Source organism: Malus sylvestris, chromosome 5 (genome assembly GCF_916048215.2).
Source record: "Malus sylvestris chromosome 5, drMalSylv7.2, whole genome shotgun sequence".
In the NCBI taxonomy this organism is placed as follows: Eukaryota; Viridiplantae; Streptophyta; class Magnoliopsida; order Rosales; family Rosaceae; genus Malus; species Malus sylvestris.
In genome coordinates this window covers 22,166,894-22,191,574 of record NC_062264.1, presented here as the reverse complement: position 1 = coordinate 22,191,574, position 24,681 = coordinate 22,166,894, and the positions used below count along the sequence as shown (strand labels likewise).

The 24,681-nt window shown below is 38.0% G+C and overlaps 1 protein-coding gene and 1 long non-coding RNA gene across 4 annotated transcripts; both read right to left on the bottom strand.

Moving 5' to 3' along the window:
* LOC126623739 (putative branched-chain-amino-acid aminotransferase 7) lies at nt 1-3,316 on the bottom strand. The gene is made up of 9 exons (XM_050292720.1): nt 3,192-3,316; nt 2,668-2,845; nt 2,380-2,556; nt 1,969-2,100; nt 1,686-1,781; nt 1,414-1,530; nt 981-1,076; nt 705-817; nt 1-263 (listed from the first exon to the last, which is right to left on the bottom strand). The coding sequence occupies exons 1-9, from the start codon at nt 3,200-3,202 to the stop codon at nt 149-151; spliced, it is 1,035 nt and encodes a 344-aa protein (XP_050148677.1). The 5' UTR covers nt 3,203-3,316; the 3' UTR covers nt 1-148.
* A 17,283-nt stretch (nt 3,317-20,599) lies between these two features.
* LOC126624224 (uncharacterized) lies at nt 20,600-22,938 on the bottom strand. Of its 3 annotated transcripts, none has more exons than XR_007624012.1 (4): nt 22,613-22,938; nt 22,424-22,519; nt 22,223-22,320; nt 20,600-20,977 (listed from the first exon to the last, which is right to left on the bottom strand). It is a non-coding gene; the product is annotated as an uncharacterized LOC126624224 (long non-coding RNA). The 3 variants fall into 3 exon arrangements; XR_007624010.1 differs by having other exon boundaries at nt 20,600-20,807; nt 22,613-22,935; XR_007624011.1 differs by having other exon boundaries at nt 20,600-22,320; nt 22,613-22,925.
* Nucleotides 22,939-24,681: the final 1,743 nt, after the last annotated feature.

Sequence of the window (24,681 nt, the reverse complement as noted above, 5' to 3'; positions counted from 1 at the left end):
GCAACTTTTAACGAGCACCCCTAGTACTCAACCATTATACTTTAGTTTATCTAATACAGCAGAAAATGTAATTATTTTGCATTTGTGGCTTGACTACATGTCCAAAACCACTGTTCAGATTTAGCAATGAAACACAGAGAGAAGCAGCTCAATGAATCTGCATGGTCCATCCCATCTTGTCCTCGACCACGCCTGTTTGAATCTCTGTAAGCATTACTCGCAACTTTTGAGAGACTAATTTTTCTCCAGTTCGGTATTCAACCCTGCAAGTACATAATTAATTTTTGGCTATTCAACATAATAATTTATTGTAACTTAATACTATGGTCTAATGATATTTTTATTTATTTGTAAGTGAGAGGCTGAGATCTGAATTTAGTGGATGATAAGTTCGCAACCAATTTATGCCGCCACACAAATGTAAATATATCGTTTGTATATATATATATATATATATATAAATTAACTAGTTATTAATCGAAATTCAAATGTTATATTATAAAGACTCATTTGGTAATAATGCTTCAATAGAAAACACTTCTTATATGCAATGTTGCTTGAAGTGTTTCTATAAACATTTCAAAATTCTTTTAAAAAATCAACGAGAAAACCACTTGGACATATTTCTTGAAGAAGCACACATAACAAGTACTTTTTTAGAAAACTCTTTTATGAAATCCGCACCTTTTAAACACTATTTATACCTTTTATCATAATGTGTTACACTAGCAACAGCAGTGACACCCACTGCAGTCCCTGTGCAGAACACTTCATCAGCTGTTAGCACATCCATTAGTGGAACATCACGTTCCTCCACCTGAATCAAAATTTTAAAAACAATAAATTAGATATTTTGTATGAGAAATAGTGACTGCAGAATTGCTTTTCATAAATAAAAGATTGTTTACCAGTATTTGTAGAATATTACTAGCCATACAAGGAATAATAGTTGATGAGGAAAGAAAAAGTTGCTTAATTACCTTGTACTTCAGATGAAGAGCAATTTCTATGATGCTTTTTCTTGTGACCCCTGGAAGAATTGTTCCATTGGTTGGTGGTGTTAAAATCACATTATCCTACAACACAAAATGAAATCGAGTTTATCATATCAAATTACAACCATACATATATTATTACGAAAATTCTATTGCCAGACAATTAATGTCGCAATCTGGTTTGTTATGTTGTTGGTGTCTGATCCATCTTAAAAGAAAATTATTTTTCGAATCCGCAATTCGGATTAACTGTTCAGCAAACATGATATATCGAAATGTCTAGCAATATGAACAATGTAACATTTTCTTGATCGGAATGTTTTCCTTATCGCCCTGTGGATGTATAATAATTTCTGTGATCGAATACGTAATTAATTTGTTACCTATGAGGGCTAATGACAATTCTAATCAGTACTACCTTCACAATGAAAACATTGCATGAAGAAACTTCCTCAACATTTTTTCCAGTGGCTGCGTCCAGAAATAAGACATCGGTGAACCCTTTTGCCTTAGCTTTGTTTACTGCTTCAAAAACCTACAGGAAATTGGAGCAAGAAAATCATTCACGAGAAACCCTAAATACATAATACAATAACGACACCTATAAGATCTCAAACATAAATATCTTTCCCAAAATCCCAACTCATCGTCCAATCCTTCTTATTATGGAAGTAGGCCAATTTTGCTTACCGGTGAATAATTGGTGATGCTTTTAATGGCTCCGGTTCCACCAGGAGTAGCCCTAGGAACCTCATTCTCAACGTACAAACTCATGCTAGGGCCACACTGTTATTTGAGCAAAATCAACAAGCACTTAGCAAAAGAACAAAAAAATGTGACATTGTAGCTTGTAAGTTGTCGGCACGCAACTTGGCATCATGTTACAGATATTCAAACCTAGTAAGTCTTGGATTCAACTTGCATCAATAAGCACCACAAACAATTCTTAAGAAGGAAGGAAGCCCCCGCCTACCTTGTACCAATTTCCGATGGGAGAGGTGAATATGAGGAATGTGCATTCAGGGGCTGGTCCAATACCCAGAACAGGTCCACTTCCCATAAGCAAAGGCCTAATGTATAATGATCCTTTACCTGGTGGAGGCACCTGCATCAATCCAAAAAAAGCGAATTCATAAACATGATTAATTGACTCAATGTCATAATTATAAACAGGGATTGATGTTAGATATGATTAAATATGACAGATTTTGAGATATTTGAACAAAAGCTGAGAAAAAAATTCATGCAGTTACTTCTGATTTTCTTTGAAGGATGTTATTAGCAATGTTGTCAATAAATATATATTTTCTTACATTTCATCAAATTGTCAGTAAATGACGAATAAACAACTTTTGCTGACTAGGTAAAATTGAAGGTTTCATACCCATCGCTGGTTGGCAAGGACTGTTTTTTTTACAGCATCAACAAATACATCAACTGGTGGGGATGGCATGCAGAGTCTGTCTGCTCCATTTTTCATGCGCAGGGCATTCAGTTCTGGCCTAAATAGTTGAATGCCACCATCTGGCCTTCGATATGCCTTCAGACCTTCAAACAATCCCTAATTAATGATACCACAAACTAATGGTTAATTAGTCGCTCGCAAATCTCTGTCTATTTAGATGTTAATAACATTGGCTTGCGTTGCAAGTAATGATACAAGAAAGATTACCTGCCCATAATTGAAAATTGCAGCAGATGGGCTTATCTCTATGTTTCCATAGCGACTTAGAGATCCTTCTGAGAAGTTATCTTTTCCAGAAATTTTCATGATATATATGTAGTCAGTTGGTGTGAGGCCAAACCCTAGCTTGTCCCAGTTGAAGTTGACATACGCTTCGTCATTATTTCTATTCAAATAAATGCATATACAAAAGAAAAGAAAAGGTAAAAGGTAAGACAATGAATACAAGTCTAAAGTTGAAAGCAAAAAACAGTCAAATTGTTGATTAACTAAGATGAATATTAAGGGGTAATGTAAGTCGCGTGATATGGGGTATGTTCTCTCGTAATTTTTCAAACTGTGAATTTGAAGTCTGGCAAATAACATACCGCGTGTTTGTCAAGAGAACATTACCTCGTGCAAGGTCTCAAAAGTTTCATCATACCATACAACGACGATAAATTATCAAAACCTAAACTTATTTAGTGGAAGAAAATAATCGCATTTATGAGGAAAGGAGATGAAAAATAAACCTAGTATCCATAGGTGGCCTTGATTAATGTACTCTTTGAGAATCTGCAATTAGGGTGAATCACGCAGAACAAGTACTCTTGGAAGAAAAGAAATCAAGTGTTGAAGGTAGTCTAAAACTCTCAAGTTTGCCTAAATATATATATGTAGGGAAGAGGTTGAACCAATAAAAAAAAAGACTCCACAACACAATGACAGCGTAACATGTAAGATGTGATCTGGAAGCTACTTGAAATTACTGGTCATCCCGTTATTTAATTGTTTCTTTTGTTGTTCTTGCTTTGGTGCATTTTACTGTCTTTAAAATTATTTGCTAATAATTTATTTACAAAAATAAACTTTCAATATAAACGTTCCCCTTTTTTTGGGAGGAAGTTAGGCAGGCCACTCACTAGGCCGTTAACAAGAAACAAACTAGACAGCACTGACTTCTCTAAAATTTGAGCAAATACCTGTGGGACTAATTGGGAGCGTTATATAGTCGGTTATTGACCAAAAAAGAAAATGGACAGAAACTTCAGTTGAACGTAGACTTTGGGTTCAAATGACACGCTATTTGTACTCACCTAGAAGTTTGTACACAATTTTGTGAGAGATTTTTTTTTGTTTGAGTACAAGTGAGACACTACCATGAAGGAGAGGATTTGAATTCGGAACGCAATGTGTAAAAGAGGAATGCTTTAAGCATCAGGACAATTCATTGCTTACATTTTTGTGAAAGATTAGTAGTGTTGTCATTTGCGGTGGAAAATACTTCTTAAAACATGAATTTTTCTTACCCCCGAATTACTTGGTGAATTTAAAAACATGAAAATAACTCATTAAATTAACATCGCATTAATGATCACTTGTTTGAATTTACTCCATAATTCAAGTAATATACCTACAAAAAATTGGTTTAATAATGCTCTCTAGGGTTTCTTAGGGTTTCCTAAGGATCGCTAGGGGAGCGACGGCGAGTCTGATTCGGCGGTAGCGTCGTAGTCACGTTGGTTCCTTGGGATTTGTGTTCTTCCGGTTTGTGTCTTATTGGATGTTGGGCCGTTTTGCCCAGTTCATTGGAAACCAGTGTTGGTGGGCTATCAACGGGGGTTGGCGAGTCGTCCAAAGGTTCATGGCTGAAATGGTAGAGAATTTTGCAGCGAGGCTGGCGGTGACCACAGAGGAGCAACGAGTAGTGGTGATTGATGACAAGGAATGGTCTATTCTCAAGATGACTAAGGTCTGGGAAAGTGCTGACTCGTAAGCCAGTTGTCAAGGAGACATTCAAGCGGCGAATAATGATGGAAAATTTAATAATAATATTATTATATTAAATTTATTAATTGAATGAAAATTAGAAGACGAGCTTTTGGTAGAAAGATGTGTCTACTCAAATGAAAAGTTACAACTTTTGACTCTTCATGAATAGTCACATGCTTTCCAAAGAGATATCTTACATATATAAATAGGGAAACCCCCTATAATCACAAAATAACTTTTCATTGTTTACATAATCATACATAGAGTGCACTAAATATTAGAGAGTCTCATTGAGTACATATGAGAGAGTTTTCCACACAATCGCGGTTCATGGAGCTTTATGATTTGGAGTGTTACTATTACAAGGACTTGGTGGTTGTATCTTGGGAGAAATGCGCCGATCAACCATGAGCACCGTAGTGAGGCATAAACTTGTCTTAAGGACAAAGTTTCCAACACTTGTCTCGATCATATTTTCTGTTAGACAAGTAGAAACGTAGTTGGAATCTATGTATACTTGTAATCCTAGTTATAGTTGTATTCCTAACTTGTAGGGATAATTTCTTGCTGACCAAGTTATATAATTGTATATATTTGTGTTTCAAGTATCAATGAAATACACTTCAAACCCATATATCTTTTTCTACATGGTATACAGAGCAGGTTTCAAAACCTAACCTTTATTTATTTATTTTTTTTTCGGCAGCCTTCTTCTACCATTCTTGTTCTTCCTTCATGGGAGACAATGATCACAATCACGCTTTTTTTGTCCACCATTCTGATCACCCTAATCTTGTTCTTGTCTCCAGAAAGTTAAATGGAGATAATGATACCACCTGGGCACGTGGAATACATATTTCTTTAAGCGCCAAGAACAAACTTGGCTTCATTACTGGCGACATTGAAGAACCATCATCCTCCGAGGATCCTGATACGCACGCAGCTTGGCGCCGCTGCAATGATACGATTCTTTCTTGGCTTTTTCACTCTTTGGAGCCAGAGCTTGTCGAGTCTGTTCTCTTATCCACCACTACCAAAGCCGTCTGGGACGACCTTCGCGAACGGTTCTTTCAAAGCAACATTCCCCGCATATTCCAACTCAACCGTGAACTCGCCACCATCTCCCAAGGTACTTCATCTGTCTCTGCCTATTTCACTCATCTCAAAGGTCTTTGGGATGAACTTGCCTCATATAACGAACATCGCACCTGTTCTTATGGTGCTAAGAATGATCGGCAACAACTTATGCAATTTCTCATGTGACTCAATGAGTCATTCTCTGCTATTCGGGACCAAATCCTTTTGATGAACCTTCTACCCATTGTTCGCCAAGCTTGTTCCTCAGTCTCTAAGGCAGAAAAACAGCGCTCATTGGGCTCCCTCTATTATGCAAATCAACTTGCTGCTATGGTGGTCCGTGGCTCCTCCTCTCGTACATCCTTCGACCGTCCCCTTCTTCATTGCACCTATTGCAACTATGACTTTCACACCCGGGAAAATTGTCATAAACTCCATGGCTACCCTGTTGGTCATCCCCTTCATGGGCAACCGTGGCGGCCACCCCGTTGCTCATCCACATCCCTTGTAATAGCCGGTTCTTCATGCGGCACTGTGTGCAGCAGCAACACTAAAGACACTTGTCCCACCACCAGTCTCTAGGCCCACCCTCCCACCGTCCCTCCCTCAGCCCATCACGTGCACGGCCCACCTACCTTGAAGGATGTCCAAGTTGCAATGCCGTACCTCTCTATGGAAGAACACTCCCATGTCCTTGCTGCCCTCACTAATGTTGCAGACCCTTAATCGTCTCCTCAGGCTCATGCCATTTTTAATAATGACTTTGCCAAAGGTTTGTTACCTGTAACTTCTCGTCTTGGTCAATGGATCCTTGATAGCGGAGCTACTGATCATATTATTTCTTCAGCTTCATGTTTGGTTAATACTTCAACTTCGCACTTGCCACCTGTTTCTTTGCCTAGTGGTGTTACTGCTCCAATTACTTTAACTGGCACTCTTCGTTTAAATTCCTCCGTTCATTTAAAAGATGTTTTTTGTGTCCCTAATTTTAAAGTGGACCTTTCCCATCCACCAATTCCTGACACCACCTCACCTTCACCTATTGCCACTTCACATGCACACTATCCCACTCCCACCCTCTTGGCCCCACCTGCTCCCTCACCCACCTCCACTTCCACAATCCCTTCTCATGTTATTACATCCCCTCTCCACCCTCCCACTACTACCCTCTTTGCTCCATTTACCGACATCACCCAGATTCCCACCCCTAGTCACGGACCCCCCTATTTCGCACCCCACGCATCCTCTTAAACTTCCCCCAACCCAACGCACTTCTTCCTGTACCCACAAAACCCCCTCATATTTAAAAGACTACATTTGCTCGCAGGTGATTTTGCAACCACACCAATCCTCAACTTCACAGCCTGGTTATGCAAAAGGTACGCGATATCCTCTTTGTAATTTTCTCTCTTACCACCGTTACTCTCCCAAACATCTTTCATATATTAATTCTGTCAGTCGGAATGTGAAGCTATCATCCTATGCCGAGGCTGCTAGTGACCCCAATTGGCGTCGTACCATGACTGAAGAGCTTACAACTTTACATGACAATGGTAATTGGACTTTGACTACCTTGCCCCCTGGAAAAATTCCCATTGATTGTAAATGGGTGTATAAGCTGAAGTATAATCTTGATGGTTCCATTGAGTGTTATACAGCTCGCTTGGTTGCTAAAGGTTACACATAGTCTGAAGGTATTGATTATCATGACACTTTTTCTCCCACTGCTAAGATGATTACAGTGCGTTGTCTACTTGCTCTTGCTGCTAGTCAGTCTTAGTCTCTTCACCAGCTTGATGTTCATAATGCTTTTTTGCATGGTGACTTGCATGAGGAAATTTATATGTCTGTTCCTCCTGGTCTTGGGTGGTAGGGGGAGAATCTTGTGTGTCGCCTCCACAAGTCTCTTTATGGTCTCAAGCAGGCTTTTCGCCAATGGTTTGCCAAATTCACCATTGCCATTCTTTCCGCTGGCTTTTAACAATCCAACGCTGACTATTCATTGTTCACTAAAAAGTCTGGTACTTCTTTTACAGCCTTGCTTATTTATGTGGATGATATTGTGATTACAGGCAACGATGTTTGTGGTATTGATTCTCTGAAGTCTTTTCTCCGTGATCATTTTCGGATTAAAGACCTTGGTGATTTAAAATATTTTTTGGGCATTGAGGTTTCTCGTTCCAAAGAAGGGATTTATATTTCACAGCACAAGTATGCATTAGAGATTCTCAAGGATCATGGTTTTTTGGGAGCACGACCCATTACTTTCCCTATGGACGACACAAAATTATCTGATAAGGGAGAACTTCTCAAGGATCCTGAAAAGTATCGCCGATTAGTAAGACGGTTGATCTATCCTATAACTCGGCCTAATATCACCTATTCTGTGCATGTTCTGAGTCGTTTTATGCATGAGCCAATGATACCTCATATGGATGCTACGCTTCATATTGTTCGTTATTTGAAGGCTACTCCAGGTCAAGGCTACTCCAGGTCAAGGCTTATTATTCCGTTCTGAAAACCAGACCAAGTTAACTGCATTTTGTGACTCTGATTGGGCAGGATGTCCTATCACTTGCTGTTCGACTATTGGGTATTGTGTATTCTTAGGCAATTCTTTGGTTTCGTGGCGAACAAAATGGCAGAAAACTGTTTCGCTTTCTTCAGCAGAAGCAAGATATAGGGCTATGGCAGGTGCTTGTTATGAGTTAATTTGGCTTCGGTTTCTATTGAAAAACTTGAACATTCCTTTCGATGGTCCTTTCGTTTTATTTTGTGATAATCAAGCAGCATTACATATAGCAGCTAATCCTGTTTTTCATGAGCAGACTCGTCACATTCAGATAGATTGTCACTTTATACGAGATAAGATTGCAGAACCAAGTATGTTGGTACGACACACCAGTTGGCGGATTTGTTCACCAAGCCTCTCGGGAAAGACAAGTTTTCGAGTATGTTACGCAAGTTGGGAGTTCTTGACATCCACTCTCCAACTTGAGGGGGAGTGTTAGACAAGTAGAAACGTAGTTGGAATCTATGTATACTAGTAATCCTAGTTATAGTTGTATTCCTAACTTGTAGGGATAATTTCTTGCTAACCAAGTTATGTAATTGTATATATTTGTGTTTCACATATCAATGAAATACACTTCAAACCCATATATCTTTTTCAACATTTTCTACGTTTTTCTAATCCATTATATAATGTTTATTTAACATTGGTTACTCATGTGCATGCATTATTGTGATATATAATTGCATGAATTATTTCTTAATTTTCTATGTGATTTAATTAGACCCTATTTATTCCAACAATCTTAAGACAAGCTTATGGTTTGATTGCTATGTTTGTTTGAGAACAATATTCTATCGTGTATGTTTCTGCTTGGATTTTCTTTTTAATGGTAGAATGTTCTGGTTTCTAGTTTTGCATAAAACAATACCTATGTTAACTGTTTCCAAATATATTGCAAATTAATGTGATTCAAAAGATGCCATCTCGTAATCTTTCATCATTATTTTGTTCGTTTGTATATAGTTAATTGAACCAAATATTCTTTACAAGTTTATTGGTTTATTGCTATTATAATTTGGCTTGTGGGTTTTAATTTTCTGGACAACATTGGTCATGCACTGCTTTGAAATCTATTGTGATTTTCTCTTGTTGGGTGAGTAATGATGGCACAGAAAAGTTATACTAATATATATACCTGCATATATGCATTTTATTTTCTGACATTACACTAATTAAATTCATGTATTTGTTGATAATGAGTTCGTTAATTTCAATTCTCTGAAATATGCATGCAAAAGGATAAAGGTTTTGTTTCACAACTTTTGTTCTAGTAGTCTCAAGTGTGTAAGGGTTTTAAGATTGGTATGTAGGGAAAACTTATCTTCTGAAAGGATGCGTTTTTTAGACTGGGTAGATTTACCATGCATTTCGCATAACATACTTATCTTTGGCACTGAATATTAGGTTAAATGTTATGTGCTACCGTTGGTATGACTGCATTTACAATAAAGGCCTTTTATTCATGTATGTTGTTTGATCTCGGACATTGCTTTGAGATTTATACATATGCTGTTATTACATTTCGCTGTTTGAATGGTTGTACTTCTATTTTCCTTCTCACTTTCGGTTCGAAATTTTATTTTAACTTGTTATGTACATCGGTTACATTGCAATGAAAGGTTGGCTGCCAACCCAGTGGGTAATCACTGAATGTTGTCATTTCCTCATGAACTAGTATAAAGATAGTGTAGCAATGAGGATGTGATCCTTCGGGTTTTCGTTGCTTTACAAATTATTGTGATTTAAGAACAAAACCTTTCTTGTTTTAAACATGAACAAACATGACTATCCAAAGGTCAGTGTGATATATGATATGTCATTGCGAAGTGAGTTTTCCCTGACTCATGATTATTCATAAAGCAATCAATTTGACATTCTATTGTGACAATAAAAGTGACGTTTTAAGTCAAAACATTTGGTCTTTGGAAAGGAAAAGACCAGACATTAAAACGTGGGATATTTGAAAAAAAAAATGTATTAGACATGATGATGCTTATGAAGTAAGCATATGAATGGTCATGCATGTTACTAACAAGGAAAGGATAAAAGCCAAGAAGTGTTTTTCCCATAATGGCTAGTGAGGCATGAAGGCCTAAGAAGCTAGATATATAAGGTCTATCTTAGTTGTTTCCTACTTCTTAAAAGAAAAAAAAAGGTGATCGATTTAACGATGACGTTAAAATTAACCACAATTATCGAAGAATTGTTGGGGGGGGGGGTAGCTTATCTATTTTTGAGATATGAAATTTATTTAAGAAGAATGAAAATATAATTTGTTAATTGAATATGACAATAAAAATGTCATCTTTTGTAATGAGTAATTATTTAAGGTATGGCAAGGTTGGGGACCTTCTTATAAATATCTTAAATGTGGGGGAGTTTACTCAAGTGTTAGCAAATTACTTATCAAGTTCGAACACATGTTTGGAGTAATTACATTGGAAAACAACTACTCTCAAAGGAAATAATTTCCATGCATGGATATAATGTTTGTGATGGCCATATAATGAGTAGTCAACCTAGTGGTACCAATTTTTAAAGGTTTGACTAGAGAGTAAGTTGTATCATCGAGGGGAATGGGTTAAAAGCCTACATCTTAACAATCACCATAATGGCAACCCACCTAGTTGACTGGAGATCCCAAGATCTAGGTTCAAAGGGACAATCGAATTATGGATGATTCAATGGGAGCATTGTGGAGATTACCTACTACATATGTCCTATGATGAAACAGTGCTATCTGCAGCGTATTTAGGATAAACTTTACTTTTAATGATTCCTATACTTGGAAATAACAAGTGGGGTATTGCAGGATACTTTTAATGGGAAGTCGCCTATCTTGAGTGAGGAATGGGGCCGTTCCTATGAGAATTTTTTGAAGGGCTTAGTTTTCTAAAAGCACTCATGAGAAACCAAGAATTGTTCGGGGCCAAAATGAACATAACCGAGCAACCACAGGGTGTCTGGAAGGGTATTGTGCGATTACTATTATCTTGGTTTATACAAACGGCTGAGCAGTCCAAGACATCGCGTTCATTAATTAGCCAAGTAAATTCGATAGTAATCCACTACAGAAGGTTCAAAGCCAAAAGCCACCTATACTGATGCAGTACTTTTCCTATTGAATTATCTCTTTAGTGTCTACATTGTCATTTGCATGGTATTAAGTCAATTTCCATTCATGTGGGGGATTGTTGGCAAATTTAATAATAATATTATTATATTAAATTGATTAATTGAATGAAAATTAGAAGTGGAGCCTTTTGATAGAAAGATGTGTCTACTCAAATGAAGAGCTGCAACTTTTGACACTTCATGAATAGTCACATGCTTTCCAAAGAGGTATCTCACATTTTATAAATAGGAAAGCCCCCTGTAATCACAAAATAACTTTTCATTGTTTACATAATCATACATCGAGTGCACTAAATATTAGATAGTCTCATTGAGTCCAGATGAGAAAGTTTTCAACACAATCGTGGTTCATGGAGCCTTGTGATTTGGAGTGCTACTATTACAAGGACGTGGTCATTGTATCTTGGGAGACATGTGCCGATTAACCATGAGCACCGTAGTGGGGCGTAAACTTGTCTTAAGGACAAAGTGTCCAACACTTGTCTTGATTGTATTTTCTAGGTTTTTCTAATCCATTATATCATGTTCATTTAACATTGGTTACTCATGTGCATGACTTATTGTGATATATATAATTGCATGAATTGTTTCTTGATTTTCTATGTGATATATTATAGCAATTAGACCCGAATTATTCCAACAAATAATGCATTTCTGGCGACCTAAAGCTTGAGTGTCGATTGTAAAGTTAGAGGACGACCTATTTTCATTTGGTTTCGATAGCTAGCGAGAGAGAGCGATGGTACTGAAAGGTGGACCTTGGTTGTACGACGGGGCGTTACTAGTTTTGGGCGAGGCCGATACATTGGCTCATCCCAGTTGGATTGCCCTTAATACTAAGGAATTTTGGATTCAAATCAAGGGTTTGCCTCTTGCATACATGACCGCCACAAGGGGCAGTTCATTGGCTATTAGATAGGCGAGCATGTGCTCAATGATTAGAGCAGACGAGACAATATTTAAGGGAGGATTTTGCATATCCGTGTTGCTCTTGATATTACGAAACCTTTGAGGAGAAAATTTGTTATTATTTATTGAGGGTTCTTTGGTAAGCATTGATCTTCGATATGAGAAGCTACCAGTTACTTGCTTTATCTGCGGGATAATTAGGCATATGGAAGAGCAATACGATGAGTTTAAGGGGAAAAACAAGGATGATCTTCCAAAACCCTATGGTAGGTGGTTTTAGAGTGATGTTCTTGATCCTAGTTATTGTAGACCTTAAGGCACTCGCTTTGGTTTGGGTCCATTGCCAGGCTGGTCCATGAAAGTGCCAGTGGATGTTGAGGATGAGGACGAGGAGCAGGGGCTAGCTGGTCGTATTCCGGGGATGGTAGCGGACGGCGAGGTGGTGACCAGGTTAGGTGAGTTGGTTGGCAATTTTCAAGGGTAAGAGCGTGAGTTAAGGGATCCTAATGACGAGGTTATCATACTCGACTTGAATGTGGTTTTGATTTCTGATTTGAAGCCTGCTAAGATGGTCATTGATTCCTTAGCCATCGTTTCTTATCAGAAGATCCCTATGATTGCGGCTGTTATGAGGGATATTACTAGGGACACGTCCATTAGTTTTGGAGGCTTATGTTTATTTGGTATTGGTTTGAATGTTGTGCCATCTAACGAAGACGGTTCCTCAAATCAGGTACCTCATCTAAGGTGTGGGCCTCTTGGTGATGTGGTAGATAGTGGTTTGGAATTAGGTGGGCCTCGTCTTCTCTCCAAATCAAGCCCGAGTTAGAATGCTGCCCCTATGGACTTTAGTGTGAATCATAACCTGTCTACAGACTGTTTAGGTTTTTCTAAGGCTGGGCACTTTGAACTGGGCTCATATCCTTTCAATCTTTTGCTATCATTGAGCAGCTTCAGTAGAAGAAAAGGAAGAATTCACGTAGACATCGTACAAGGGGTGGGTTGTTGATGGATAACTCAGTTTCCAATCCCCAGGCTATGATTGGGTCGACATTACCGGAACTTGGTAAACGTATTCAAAGGGAAGGTTAGGAGTTCGAGGTCCCCATTCCCTTGGAGGGCGTAGGAAACTCATGGATAAAATGGAGTATATTATTTTATCGGTGGACATTGATGGAGATCAACCCTGTTGGGAGCAATGAGTTACTTGAGTTGGAATTGTCGGGGATTGGGAACCTTCGTGCAGTTCATGCGCTTCACCACCTAATCCATAGTAAGGATACCATGGTAGTGTTCCTATGTAAGACTAAAAGCAATGCTCATCAGATGGAACGTCTATGGTTGAAATTGAATTTTGATAGAAGTTTTACAGTAGATAGCAGAAGTGGCTCCGATGGGTTGTGTGTGCTATGGAAGAAAAAGTTCAACTTGAATTTGTGGTCTTACTTGCAGAATAACTTGGATTTTGATGTTGGGGTGCCTGAGACTGTGAAATATTAGAGGTTTACTAGCTTTTATGGTTTTCCGGCAATGAGTGATCGTGCCAAGTCTTGGCAACTACTTGGCACATTATGTGGGAATGCGTCTCATCCATGGTTCTGTATCGGTGATTTTAATGAGATTTTCCAATCTCATGAATAGGAAGGGGGAAATCGTATGAGTAATGGACAGATGGAGGGTTTTCGGGATGTGGTGGAGACATGTAAATTCATTGACTTAGGCTATGCTGGGAATAAGTACACTTGGTTTACTACACGAGGCGGTGGTATTAAGATACGATTGGATCGTACATTGGGGACTTAGGAGTGGGTTGACCTTTTCTCACAATTTAGAGTGCAGCATTTGGATAAGACTTATTCTAATCATGCTCTAGTTTTCTTAACTTGGGACGGAAGTAATTTTATCCAAGGGAAGAGATCTTTCCGATACGAGGATGCTTGGAACATGCATGAGGGTTGTGCCGAGGTGGTTAGGAATATGTGGGAGTTAAATGTGGACAGTTCCCCCATTTTTCAAGTTACGAAAAAGATCAAAGCAACAAGGATGTTGTTGACAAATTGGGTTAGTTGTAAAGCCAGGACGGGGCTGCAAGAGATTAGGGAAGTTGAAGACAAACTTACTATTCTATTGGGCCATCCTTTCATGGTAGATTTTATTGAGCAGAAGAAATCCCTTATTGGAAGGTTGAACTTCCTGTTAGAATAAGAGGAATTATTTTGGCGCCAAAGGGCGAAGGAGAATTGGGTCCAGCTTGGTGATCAAAACACTAAGCATTTCCACTAGAAAGCTAATTGAAGACAAAAGATAAATTGGTTGCATAGACTGATGGATGAAGAAGGTATGTGGCTTGAGGACCGAGGGGGTATGGAACGTGTCGTGGTTGATTATTTCATCACATTATTCAAGGCTTCAGAGGTAGTTAATTTTGAAGATATCATATGCAAGGTTGCACTGTCAGTTACGGTAGAGATGAACTCTGAACTCGGGAGGCCTATCACGGATGATGATGTGAAGTGTGCTGTTTTTCAAATGCATCCTACAAGGGCTTTGAGTCTTGATGGCATGTCGCCTGGCTTTTATCAAAAGCATTGGGTCATTGTAGGGGCTGATGTGTGCAATGGTATCCGAGAAATGATGTTATCGGGACGTATCCTTTGGAAAATTAACTATACACACGTTACTCTCATTCCCAAAGTCAAGGAGGCGACTAAGATGGCTCAATTGCGACCTATCAGCCTTTGTAATATGTTGTATAAAATCTTGGCGAAAGTTTTAGTGAATAGAATGAAGAACATTCTCTCTTACATTATTTCCCCTACTCAGAGTGTTTTCATTCCAGGAAGGCTGATTTCAGATATTTATTTAATAGCAGCAAAGGTTGCTCATTACATGCATAAAACGACTTCAGGGTTGAATAAGCTTATGGCTTTAAAATTGGATACTAGTAAGGTGTATGATAGATTGGAATGAAACTTCTTGGAGGCTATAATGCGGCGCATGGGGTTTTCTTCGACTTGGATCCATATGGTAATGATGTGTGTGTCTACCGTGACTTATTCTTTCAAACTGAATGGGGATCCAATTGTGTATGTGAAGCTTGATAAGGGAGTTCGACAAGGGGATCCACTTTCCCTTACCTATTTGTTATGTATGCCGAAGGATTGTCGGATTTCCTCAAGTTAGCGGAAGCTAATGGTGTGTTGAAGGGTATCATAATTTGTCGCCAGGCCCCGATTATCCATCATTTCTTTTTTACGGATGATAGCTTTCTGTTTTCTCGGGCTACATTACAGGAATGTCAGAGTATCGAGAAAATTTTACGAGTGTATGAGATGGCGTCAGGGCAGGCTGTGAACTTTGAGAAAAGTTGTGTGTCTTTTAGTAATAATCTTCCCATTGTTGACAAACTCCTTGGTAACTATTTGGGAGTGATCAGAGTAGAGTTCCTTGATAGGTACATAGGCCTACCAGTCCTTATTCAAAAGTCGAAGAAGGAAACTTTTGCCTATGTCAATGATATGCTTTGGAAAAAACTTCAAAGTTGGCGTGAGGGCTTGTTGTGTTGTGAGGGTAGAGAGTTGCTTGTAAAGACCGTGGTGCATACGCTCCCTATGTATTCCATGCAATGTTTTCTTCTTCCCAAATCGTTTTGTGAAAAGTTGAATATTATGATTGCACAATTTTGGTGGAGTAGTGATCCGAGAAAGAGGAAAATACATTGGCTTAACTAGAGATAATTATGTAAGTCTAAATTCGAAAAGGGGTTGGGATTCATGGATTTGTATGCCTTTAACCTAGCTTTGTTGGCAAAACAAACTTGGAGGTTTACTCACCAACCTGAGTCCCTTGCTTATCATGTGTTTAAGGCACGGTACTTCCCAAACACTGAATTTCTTAATGCCCTGGTCACTGTTAATGGGTCATATGTCTGGAGGAGTATTGCGACTGCAAGGAAGGTGATAACTAAGGGGCACCGTTGGCAAGTGGGAGATGGGGTGAATATCAAGATTTAAGATGACAACTAGATGCTGAGAGACTCTTGTTTTAAAGTGCTAAGTCCCCCGCTGGTGAACTGGGATAGGGATGCTACGGTGGACAAGTTAATAGTGTCCTAATCGCGGAGTTGGAATGTTGACCTGCTTCAAGAGTTATTCTTTCAAGAGGAGGTTGAGTGAATCCTAACTATTCCGTTAAGCTTTCGGACAATTGGTGATAGACGATTCTGATACTACGAACATTATGGGAAGTTCTCGGTGCGGAGTGCTTATGTTGTTGCTAAGGAGATGGTATCTGCGAGTGAGAAGGTGTGAGTGCTTCTAACTCTTCGCAGGATGATTGCCGTGACAGGTTGTGGCGGAAGTTGTGGAATGCTTGTGTGTCAAGGAAAGTAAAGATTTGTCCTTGGAGGGCATGCTTAGATGCTCTTCCTACAAAGTCCAATCTTGTTAAATGGAAAGTGAATGTGAAAAATCTCTGTATGATTTGTGGGTCGACTAATGAGTTGACGGAACATGTGTTGCAGGATTGTAATTTGGCAAAGGCTACGTTGTTTGGAGGCCTGGGTGTACGATCTGTAGCTAGAGAAGAGCAACAGTTTCTGCAATGGTTGTTGAACATTGCTACCCATTCTCCCCCCTCGGAGTTTGAGCTTTGTTTGATGATCACTTGGATGCTATGGAAAAACATAAATGAGATGGTGTGGAATGGAGCAGGGTTGTCGTCGCAGGAAGTGGTGGTTTGGTCGAGAATTGGCTGCAGGAGTATAAAAAATGGCACAAGACGTCTTCGAAGAAATCTAATCTTCCTGTCCAACGGTGGAGTAAGCCCAGTGTTGGTTGGGTCTAATGCTATTTTGATGGGGCATGGGTGCAAAATGGGATGAGAGGTGGCTATGGGGTGGTTTTGTGTGATCATGAAGGAGTTCTAATAGCAGCTACATCTGGTTTTAGTGGAAGGATAGGCTCTGCATTTGAGGCTGAGCTATTTGCTACACGTTAAGTGGTGCTTTTGGCCTAAGATTGCTGTCTAAGTGGTTCCAGTTTCATATTTGAGGGTGATTCCAGTTTGGTATTGGCTGCAATGAAAGGGAAGGATGCCGATTGTCCGTTGTTGGGTCCTTTAATTAATGATCTTCGTTTTCTCATTCAGTCGTTCCCTAAGTGGATGGTCACCCATGTGCCTAAGGAAGGCAACTCTGCTGGACACCGTCTTGCTCGTATGGGGGTGGGTAGTAACCAAGTATTCATATGGTTTGAAGATCCTCTTGATTTGATTAGGAATGTTTTGATTGAAGAAAGTTTATAGCTTTGATGTATTGTCTTTGGAGGATAGGTTCTTTTGTAGTGCAGGACACTCTTTTCCTTAGATCGGGTTGAAAGCCCCGACAAGGTTTTTATTGAGGCCCATTATGCACACTATCCTCAAAATTGTATGTGTTCAATTTGATTTGCAATAAATATCGAACTTTTTTCAACAAAAAAAAAACTATGACGAAATAAATATATGCGATTATAGTTTTCAATATATAACTAATACCATAAGAGTTAAATGATATAATTCTCTCACCAGTCCCCCTTTAAACCCCTAAAAAAGGAAATTATACCGCACTCCTTGCTTTAATAAATTATTTTATATCGTGAAAGGTATAAAATGATATTGCTTATTATGCTACTAAATCAATTAATATATGTCCTCATCGCAATGGTTTTGTTAAAGAGTTAGTTTTGTATTTATTGTGTATTGGGTAATTAATGCTAGTAAGGCCATTAATACCATATTTAAAGCGTGCGGGTGCATGTTAATTTGTTCAATGTGTACACGAGTGATGGACGTATGTCCTCATCGCAATGGTTCTGTTAAAGAGTTAATTTTGTATTTATTGTGTATTGGGTAATTAATGCTAGTAAGACCATGCTTATTTCCTGCTAGCCTATTGTGAGGATTAGCCAACCTCCTTTTTCTTAGTGTAGATAATATTGTTTGTTAAATGAATATAATGTTTATAAACAACATGGTATAAAAACTTAAAGATAAAAATGAAAATGCACATTAATTAATAACCACGATGGCCTATTAAAAAAAAAACAAAAAGGATTTTAAATAAAAAATCATCGCGTGCCGAAAGCTATTTCACACACATCACTTGCTTGCTCTCTCACTTCATAATTGTCCACCATCATTTTCACCTTCATCGCCATCGCAAATCTATCAATATCCTCTTCCCTCAGACTCCGAAGATCACCACGACAATCTTGTCTCTTTCTCTCTTATCTCTCACACATCCGTTCTTAATTGAAATTGTCAAAGGTATTTCGGTCTTCTCTGAGTAATTTCCATTTTTCGCATTGGTTGCTGAGATTCGAATTGAAATTAGGGATTATGGCTTTATAAATGGGTTTGGATTTGATAATTGAATCACTTTTATAATTGGCTAAGTTTGTTTAATCTTATTATATCAGTGTTTTTGCGGCTACAGGATTTTATTTTGTAAATTTGGTTGATGAATTGAAAAGTACTCATTCTTAGTTGGCAATTACAATTGTAATCAAATAGTCGAGTTTGCAATTATAATCGTCACTGCATGCAAGGTGAGATCACAATCCTTGAATTGCATGCTCCTCCATTGCAATTCTATAGTTTCTTAAGCTCGATCTAGTATCTTTAGTTTCATTCATTCGTCTGTCCTTATGCCACCTCATGTCGCTTTCAATGTGCGTCAACATATACAATCCCTGCAACCTGGGTTTTAATAGGAGATAACGCATAACTTTTTATGGAATCTTTGTTGTTCTATTATGAGAGGTTGTTTTAAACCGCGACTCATTACATACATGACATTTATCTAACGCTTTATTCTCTTTGTAAAACAAAATGTAATTATTTTTACACATGTGAATTTTTTCATATCCTAATCCAAGACTATTCAACACCTTCTTTGCACTTTTATGATCTTTAGGTGGGCAATTGTTCTTTGGAAGCATCATCTTGAAAACCCCAAAAAAGTAATCAAAACACTGGTTCGACATACAAAACTTTATTTTGCCATGCATAAACTCAACAAGGGTTGTGAGCACCGAAAATTCTTCGCAACCGGGGTATAATTCTTGCTTGGCACTTTTTAATAGTTTTTCATATTTTTCATATGCTTCATTGTCCATGGTGGGAGGGACGTCATCTTCTACTTCCTCATCCGTATTCGAACTAGCGTTTGGAAAAGCATTATTGATAATGTCTATAATTTGTTCTTTTGGGTCCACAATAGATTTATCTGTATAGGTCTCCATCATCCCATTTCTGACTAAATGATGGTATTGAACAGTTTCAAAATATTCAATCATTGAGTTGTTACAATTTCTACAAGGACACCGAATTTGAGTTGAACCCCGGTTGTTTGCAATTGCAAAATCAATGAACTGATTTATTCCATCCAAATAATCATTAGCACATCTGTTAGGATTATGTATCCATTATTTGTCCATATCACCTGCAAACATAAAAAATTTACAAGGGTTACAACAACTTCAATTATGATATGCCACCTTATGCCTCTGGTATAGGTCATATCTCATTCGAGAATGCACAATTACGTGTTGTAATTTACTGTTCCAACACAGTAAAGTTCGAACGTGGAAAAATTTCGGCAGCATCTCGCTGCAGTTCTTCAAGTGCACAACGTAGATACAAAAAACTACGATGCACTTGAAGAACACAAATAGATGCTAGCAAATTTCCCACGTTCAAATTCTAATGCATGAACCGCAAAATGCAACATCTAATCGTGCATTCTCAAACTGTCCAAATTATGGGACAATTCAAGAATTAATTGGACTGTAGTCATGCTTTCACATCCATTCGCGAAATTCAACTAATTCTTAAACGAGAAACTAAGTTCATATGAACATTGCAAACCATTTTTTGTACATCCATAAAAAAATGTTTGCATACAAATACATAAACTCACAACAATTATAAACTACAAACAAAACAATTTAAATGAATTGAAATTAAATAAGTTATTTAAGAAAATATATCTCCGACATTAACGGCAACACATATAGAATTGGCTGGAAATTTGATGAGGAAGGCAGTTGCTGCAATTGTTTTGTAGCTTCTACTTTCCTGCATTCTGGTTAAATTCAATAAAGTGAAAAAACTTTGCGCGACAAAAGCACCATCGTGCAAAACATGGTGCTTCCATATTTGGCGCCATCTAACTATGCTTTACCGTGTTTTTAGAACACTTTGTGCAACGAATCACAATTCGTTGCACAGACACCCATAGAGTGACGAAGGTATGTCATTGCACAAAGTTGTCTCACATGACAGATCTTTATCGCACAATACTTTTTTTTAATTATTTATTTATTTTTTAGAAAAACAAAATTGAATTTTTTTCATTCAGTCTTTAATTTTTTTTTAAACCACATAAACACTTAATAAATCAAGAACTTATTTCATCAAACCATTCATGCATTGTTGAACAACAAAAATATACAACATAAAAAAAAATAGAGTCCATACAAATTGGGTCAGGCAACAAGGCAAAACAAAGATGTAAACCAGCCCAAAAGATAAGAATGGGCTTTACATACAAACCAAATATCCATAAACAAATAAATAAAAAATAATAAGGAAAAATTTCCTACAAAAGGGGGAAGCAATAAACAGGTTCCCTCATTTCCTGCAACAAAAAAAACGTGGGGTCAGTTAAGAGGGGTTAAGAGAGAGTGGCAGGAAGTCATGCCCTCCATCTTCTCCCCACGTAACAAGCTCTAGAACCCTCCTATGATGCCTATAAATGGGCATCAGCTGCAACAACAAAAGGAGGACAGAAAAAAGGAAGGGGAAACTCTGCAGAAAATAAAAGCAACTTTGAGAGAAATATCAAAAGGCAACGAACTGCTGCCAGAAAAGAGAACAAAGAGACCAATCATTCGTGCATTCGAGTCAAGATAAAAAAGAAGAACATTCATTACCAGGTATGAAATAAGTTCTGTTAATTTTTATTTCTCTAGTTCAATGTTGTGTTGCAGATGGAAGTAAAGAAAAAGGGTGCATAACCAAACACTCAGAACTAGTAACCTTCAGTTTATACAAGAAAACTGCCGGAAAAGGTTTTTTATGTAGGGAAGGTTTCTTAAATGGTAGTCCGACTACTCTTCTATACCTGCAAAAACAACACAAAGCAGTCCAAAGAAAAATGGCAGCAGCCACATGTTTTCTTTCTGTCTAAATCTGAAGAGAACAAAAACGCAAAAGGGCTCCGCTCCTCGCCGCTGCCAGAATCCCATGAATTTCTTCGGGGTGGCCTAGACCACCCCGTGAAGTTCCAATCAAAGGTCTAATGAAAGTCATTCTTTGCTGTCCAATGAGAAAACAGATGCATTTGTGGACAAAATAAACAAGGGAAAAGAAGTAAAATGCAACTTTTGCTCCCCTTGACCGACTCCTGCTTGGTCCAATTCCACAAGAAGAAAAGTTTTTCAAACACAACTCTTGACCAAAGACTACTACAAGACAAAAAGGAAAGAAAGGAAATTTCCCAATCTTTGAATAAACAGCTAAAAGAAGGTTCAAAGCCTTCTTTGTCACGTGAAGAAAGAACAGAGTGTTTTCATCACGTCAAAATTTCTCACCTGCTTTTCTGCCACAAACATTTAAAAAAAGGTTCAAAGCCTTCTTTGCCACGAGAAGATGGGACAAAAAAAAAGAGAAGGTTCAAAGCCTTTATATTAAACACTTGTTGTCCCAAGTCTACAAAGAAAGAGAAGCTTACTGCCAAATTATTTAGAAAACTCATTCACATGGCAAAACACCCAATGGACTAGAAGACAAGTCAAAACTACAAAAGATTTTGGGAAAAGCATTACTTTGTACAAGTGTTAATTAGAAAATATGGCAAGTATTCAAGACGAAATACGAATGGGAACACAAAAAAGTGTGTCCAAATCCCCATTGTCAAGACCAGTCAAATAATTTCCCCTGTGGAAACAAAAATGCCAGCGAATACTTACACTCTAAATACATCAAAACTCATTCAAAATACAGCAGATACGAGGAGTGCATTACTACGAATTTAAGGATGCAAACTCTCACCTTTTGAGCCATAAATCAACAATTGTCTTCAACTAACTCGGGGCTGCAAAATGGTTTTGTCCAACAACCAATCGAAGAGATGCCGTTGCCAGGGACGCCTGCACGAAAGAATTGACAAGTTCATCACAGTTAGAGCTTTATTTCACTCCAAATACATAAGCAGATCCAGAATATGAAAAAATAAATAAATAAAGGAACTACCTGCAAAGTGGTGAGCTTTTGATCCACAAAGAGAAGAACAAACAAAAAATGGCAAAGAGCAAGGCGGCAGGAAAAGAATGAAAGCTTTTTGGTGACCTGCAAAAATAAAAATGGTTTGCAATTTGAGGGGGAAATAAAGGTAAAATTGAAGGAATTTGAATAAAGAATTTGAGCTCCAACAAACCTTACCCATTCTCACTTTGAAATCCACGAACACCCAATCCAAATAGAAGTTTGAAATGTAACGAAATCCCCGGAACCCAAGTATATCGGGATTGCCTGCCGTTTCGGGACGGAGACCACCGAGTCTGGGAGCTAAGGAAAGGAGGGATCTCTAAAACATTTCACGGGGTATGAATGAAGTCCATCATGTGAGGGTTTTCTCACATGGAGAAGAGAGGAAAGTTGCCGCAATTGGAAGCCAAAAATCTATCTGAGCTTGGAAGCTTTAAACCACATAAAAAAATATATATATAAAAGTAAAGTTTGCTGTCATCAAGACCCTTGGAAGTCCCACTTTGAATTGAACACCTCACGTAGGAATTGACAAAGCAAGGAAAAGTGGTTCACATGGGAATTGGTAAATGAATGGGAACAAACTGACAAAGGTCCCAGAAAAGCAAAGGGAAAATGACAACCTATCCCCTGACAACAAACAAAGAAAAAAAAAAAAAGAAGTGAAAAGCACCATCAAGTTATGTGAATGTGACGTGGCTTTCAAAACATTAGTCATGATCATGAGTAGTTTTTTTTTTACTTGCTGCAAATTAGATGAGAATACTATTTGGAAACTCGAAAAGAAGAAAAAGAGTAGCTTTCTCATATTATTCATATGGGCAGTATCACTTTGGCAAACATGTGTGCCAAATAAGAGTTCACTACTGCATCTCGGAGGCACCAAGTTCAAGCGTTTAAAACAAAAAGAAATATTGGAGACAACTTTGATTTACGAACTACGCTGGTTTGATTCCGTTAAGGATACGTAGGCAGTTTGATATCAATTTTCAGACACAACCATGAAATCAAGATTACGAACTACGCTGGTTTGATTCCGTTAAGGATACGTAGGCAGTTTGATATCAATTTTCAGACACAACCATGAAATCAAGATTACGAACTACGCTGGTTTGATTCCGTTAAGGATACGTAGGCAGTTTGATATCAATTTTCAGACACAACCATGAAATCAAGATAACGAACTACGCCGGTTTGATTCCGTTAAGGATACGTAGGCAGTCTAATATCAAATTTTAGACGCAACCGTGAAATCGAAACGAATCCCTGGTTTATATAAACTAAATTCACTCCTGCTATCAAATACCAAAATAGCACGAAGCTGAAGAACAGTTTTCAAAGGGCACGAAGCCGTATCAAAGTCTCAAATGGCACAAAGCTGAAGAAAAGTCTCAAATGGCATGAAGCCATATCAAATTTTCAAAATGCTCCTTGCCCGCATGAGCTAAAACTGCATAAGGCATTATGCTCCTCCTTGCCTGCACGAGTTGAAACTGCACAAGGCATCAAATCTCAACAAATCCATGAACTACGAGTGACTTGATCCCTCAAGAGGGTACGTAGGCAATCTAGGGTTCAACCTATGTGCAGTCACAAAAATCAAACAAACATCAAATTCCTCAAGTTACATTTTTATTCGAATTGGAATCAAAGGGTATTTCTTTCCCAAAAGAAAGATTGTAATTAATAGGCGTGTAGCCTAGAATGGGTCGAACTCGAATTAATAAAACCCTCTTCGGAAAACTGAATGAGGGTGAAATTGTGTCGAGTGAATTATTTGTTTACATATTATGTACAATTTTTGCTCAACATGCATAATTAATTAATATAAATATTTATTAAAATACATTAATTTTATTCAAAATAAACATTAAGTGCATATTTAATTAAACCATTCATAGTAAAAAAAACTTCAAATTCAGATTCATTTTTAGATAAGCAAGAAAATTATAAGAAGAAAAAAACACTATTCTGCTCCTCCACTGGTTGTTCTGGTTCTTGCTGTAGCTCTGCCACATGTTGATTATCAAACTTCCACTCCCGAAAACGGGACTTGAAGATGTTGTCGATGCACATCATCAGATTTGGGTTACTTTTGTCCATGTCCCAATTAGGCTATCATGCGAAAATTAATAAATTAAAATATCACTATTATATTAAATTTAACAAGCATAATTATTATTTAACTAATAACTTAGCACACGCAGCTGGCTCATTGATCAAGTGCATCTTCATCTCCTCAG

What these genes read in the sequence shown, in the direction of transcription:
- LOC126623739 (XM_050292720.1), bottom strand. An exon ending in TCCTTGCCAACCAGCGATGG is followed by an intron (nt 2,101 to 2,379) that starts GTATGAAACCTT and finishes GGATTGATGCAG; the next exon opens with GTGCCTCCACCAGGTAAAGG. An exon ending in GCAATGTTTTCATTGTGAAG is followed by an intron (nt 1,077 to 1,413) that starts GTAGTACTGATT and finishes TTTGTGTTGTAG; the next exon opens with GATAATGTGATTTTAACACC.